The 4,209-nt window shown below is 39.6% G+C and overlaps 1 protein-coding gene across 1 annotated transcript; it reads right to left on the bottom strand.

Annotated features, from left to right (window-relative positions):
• Positions 1-536: 536 nt before the first annotated feature.
• On the bottom strand, positions 537-3,446 carry LOC109599559 (uncharacterized). Its single transcript, XM_020015567.2, has one exon. It carries the CDS (start codon positions 3,341-3,343, stop codon positions 1,337-1,339), a length of 2,007 nt encoding a protein of 668 aa, XP_019871126.1. The 5' UTR covers positions 3,344-3,446; the 3' UTR covers positions 537-1,336.
• Between the last annotated feature and the right edge of the window lie 763 nt (positions 3,447-4,209).

The following is a 4,209-nucleotide window of genomic DNA, read 5'->3' as shown; positions in this document are numbered from 1 at the left end:
ATCACTGTAAAATAAATATTGTAAAAATCCACTAAATGTAAAGCAAACAAAATGTACATTCTAAATCTGGATCCACTTTATCAGTTAATTTTATTTACCTTAGTTACCCACTCACCTGTCGACAATTTTAACTTAAAAAAATTACAACATAATATTCTTAAGAATCAATTTTTTAATTTTGTGATGTTTTGAGCTGGCATACCACAAACAGGGTAAAGGTAAACATTTCGGTTTCCGGTTCGATGCCCAAAATATTTCCCAAATAAATTTTGAAACCGACCTTCTGACTTAATCTTTCTAAAACCATTCAATAAATACAAACGAAAATACTTCTTTTTATCTAAAGGGAAGTTTCGGCAACCGTGTATAATTGAGAGAGATAATGGCGTCTCAGGTAAGAAAAAATTCTTTGCCCGTCGTATTTCACTCGAGCAATTGACCAGTCTGTGATTTCTGGGCCGTTTTCATACTGCATCTGGTCAAGTTTGTTTGAGACATTATTGACGTATTGACGTTTTAAATAAAATATGTGGATGTTTGGTTTAATTGTTTATTTAACAAAATTACCTTGTCACATGGAATATACATTTTGGTAACATTAAGAATACTGAGTTATATTAGTTTATGTTGATAAACAGTACACAACATTTTTTTTATTTTAAAGTATTTTTCGCAATTATTACATATATTGAACAAGTCTTTCTTTCTATTAGTACATTTAATTTATGGTACATGTATTGGATTATACAGTTAATAAATACAAAAATAAATAACTTATTCTGAGTAATTATTGTTTTATACATTAAGGTGGTTAACGAAAATACTATGGATACAAGAAGCAATTTTTTTATAAATTTTAGGACAGAATATTTTAACTATTAATGCTTGTGGTAATGCCAATATGTAGTGTGATTATTATGATAATACGTACCCATAATATTATATTAACCAACCAGACATCAACAACTACTACTTAGTTCAGTCTTTAGACCATGTATACTCCAAATTTTCGTTTAATTTTACTATAGGAATTATCTACAAAATTTACACAACTATTTACAAAATTTTTCACGATTAAGTGACATATCACATGGGGAGAAACATTTATAAATAATAACACGTCTTAGTCCAGTCCGAGTTTCATTCACAGCACCTTTTAAGTCGCACGACACAATTTTATAGCCATACTCTTTTTAATTCAATAATTAGGAACATGTCTTTGGTATCATCCTCTTCGGTCAGTATTTTCATAAATGAAAACCTACATATATACAATCAAAAGTCTTAGACCTGTTTTCATTTACCGAAAAATTCACCAGCCTCTAAACCGTGGACCTTAAACGTCAGTACCGCAACCCTCCTGATACCCTTCATCCGGACTATTCCTGTTGTGCGAGAGAGCCCTCTTCAAAGCGGTAACTGGTGGCAACACTGGAACGCCCCCTTTCTGCCAGACCCTCAGAGTTTTTGCGTTAGCAGGAAGCGGTACTTGATTGGCAGCTGAAGCTACCGGGGGTTCGGTCATGGTGATCGGTAGTCCATAATCAGAAGGATAACCAACGACCCTGTTAGTGCCTTGAGCCAGTCTGTAACTCAATTCTTCGGCTGAACCTCCAACACTCAAGCCATCACCCATGATCGGTGTCTTGTCGTCATATTGGTATCCGGTCAGATTCCTAAGCGTGTCGTTCTCCCACAATCCGGAAGGATAGAGCGAGTCAACGTTCCTGTTGTACTCTCCGCTTCCAGGTCGTTCTAAATCATCAGAGGTTTCGTTGGTGGTGGCCACTGCTACAGGTATCATCTCATCGCTGCCCATAACTTTCGTGTCGTTGATCAAATCCGGGTTGTTGATGGAGGAGGGCGAAACGTAACAGGAACCAGGCATGATGCTGCTGTTTCCATTATAATGGGATGTGGGGAATGGTAGTTCGTTCAATCTGGGCGGCTTCTGGACTGGATTGCAGTAGTTGGAGTCTGACTGCAGTTTACGTTCTGTGAACGTTGACGTTTCTTGCGATGGATTCGTTGGCGAACATCCCACCTTGCCATTAGCTATGGCTGAACCATTCACTACGGTTACAATTTCTATCTGGCCGGGCGTCTTGCTTTCTGTGAAAGGAATTCTGCGAAGCTTCGACAATAAAATAGATATTATGATGAGGATGAATATGATGAGAACGACGAGAGCAGCGCTAAGACCTACGATCTGTCCGTTACCCAAAGTGATGAGGCCCATGGAGCTGACGGTGACGTGTAGGGTGTAGTTGGCCTCAGCGTTTCCGGCACGATTCTCTGCGACACAGTAGAAATCGTTGGAGTCTAATTCTTGTGCGTTGGTCAATAAGAGCGAGCTTCGCTTTTCCTGTTTGCCTTCCTCCATTATGAAGACACGCTGATGGCCGTTGAATCCGGATCCGTTGACGAGAAGTCGGCCATTCCAGTACCAGTTGATGAACGGAGCCGGAATCGCATTGGCCCGGCAGCTTAAAGTGGCATTCTCGCCCTTAATGGCCTCTACATAGCGACTAACGGGGAGCATTTCCGGTTTGCACGCGAAATCGTCTACGTGCAGGTCTGAGAACGTTTTGTGGATGACACGTTCCGGACCACCGGAGCATTTGGGTGAAATTGGGACCGGGATGTTGTTGTTGACTAGCCATTCCTTGACAGGTCTCATACGACAGTCGCAGTGCCATAGATTGTTGTGCAGCTCGACGCCGTGCAGCCTGCTGAGACTGCTTAGGGTTTCGACGGTGTGTAACCGGAGTTCTGTCAGTCGATTGCCATTAATCTTGAGAGATTCAAGCATGTCGATGCCGTCAAAGGCATTAGGGGAAATAGTTTGCAACTCGCAGTTCGATACATCCAGTTTGACTAAGCCGTGCAGGGCTTGGAAAGCGAACGTCTCAATTTTTTGAATGGGATTATTCGAGATAATTAGGTCACGTAAAAATGGTATGTCGTGAAACGTGCCCGATGGTATCGATGTTAATAAGTTGTGAGATAGGTCGAGTTCGATCAAATTGGTCAGTCCGTGGAAGGCGACGTCGTCAATCTGGCCGATCCTGCAGTTTCTCAAGTAGACACGCTGGAGGTTGATCAAGCCGGACCGGTGGAACACTTCCCGCGGTAAAATTTGTATGTTGTTACCCGATAGATCGATCACTTGAGTTTCGGGATTGACACTTTCCGGGATCGAGATAAGTCCACGTTCCATGCACTCCACAGTTTGTTTACCACTCTTCCACTTGCAGGTACAAGGTGTCGGGCACACACCACACACACTATCTTTAAACACCACAAAAGTAAGGATCACAAAAAACCACCGTTTCGAATACATCGTGGCACTGTAACTGTGAGTAAATTCGATTCACGCGACAACCGTGCGGTCCATTTGTCGATTTGAATTCACCGGCGGCAGAGTTGAACACACCGTTCGCACTGCTCACCCCACCAAGAACAACGAATGCACTCTAACCAGAGACTGAGGGTGAGTCGCGGAGTCTTCCATCGCACAGGCCGCGCTTTCTCCCACTCCCTCACGTTCGCTCCTCACTTGTTTCCGTAGTGGAAGTTGCGCACTGGTTGGCAAGAAACCACCGCATGGATATACTGATTTTTACTTGACGATCTCCTTTTATTATTTCCATTCTTGAAGATGTAGGTGTTTGGGTACATACATGCATGTCGGACTAACTCTTCCTATTTTCGAATTTTATTATTGATACCGATTAACGACATTGTCATTGCCATTTAATGGGGTTATTAAATTTTCCTTGGGGTGAAAACTATAATTAGATCGACAGTGATTTATGGTAATCATTTTAAATTAAATATTACCTAAATTTCTACTACATTTTTATTTTTTAGATACACTTGTTCTAGTTAAAAGTTTTTAATAATTAACCTCATTTTAATGTGTGATTTATTGAATTTTAATTATTAGTACTGTTTTTATATTATTTATATTTATATTATTGCCTTACATCATTCAAATATAAATGTATACAGACATTTACGTTTCAAAATTCTATTATTACAAAATATAAATTCAAATATTATAATAAACAATAAAATATATTTTACAAGTGAACAATGCACTTGTGTTCTGACAATAAAACAAATATAATTAAAAATGGACAATTTAATTAAAACTATAAAAATTACCTTTTATACAGATTGATGAAGTAATTCCAGTCGGTTTGT

The sequence above is a fragment of the Aethina tumida genome, chromosome 7, assembly GCF_024364675.1.
Source record: "Aethina tumida isolate Nest 87 chromosome 7, icAetTumi1.1, whole genome shotgun sequence".
Lineage (NCBI taxonomy): Eukaryota > Metazoa > Arthropoda > Insecta > Coleoptera > Nitidulidae > Aethina > Aethina tumida.
Note: the sequence above shows the minus strand (reverse complement) of the source record. Positions and strands in the feature narration are given on the sequence as shown.

Coding starts and splice junctions, on each gene's coding strand:
- LOC109599559 (XM_020015567.2), bottom strand. CDS start 3,343: ATGTATTCGAAACGGTGGTTTTTTGTGATCCTTACTTTTGTGGTGTTT.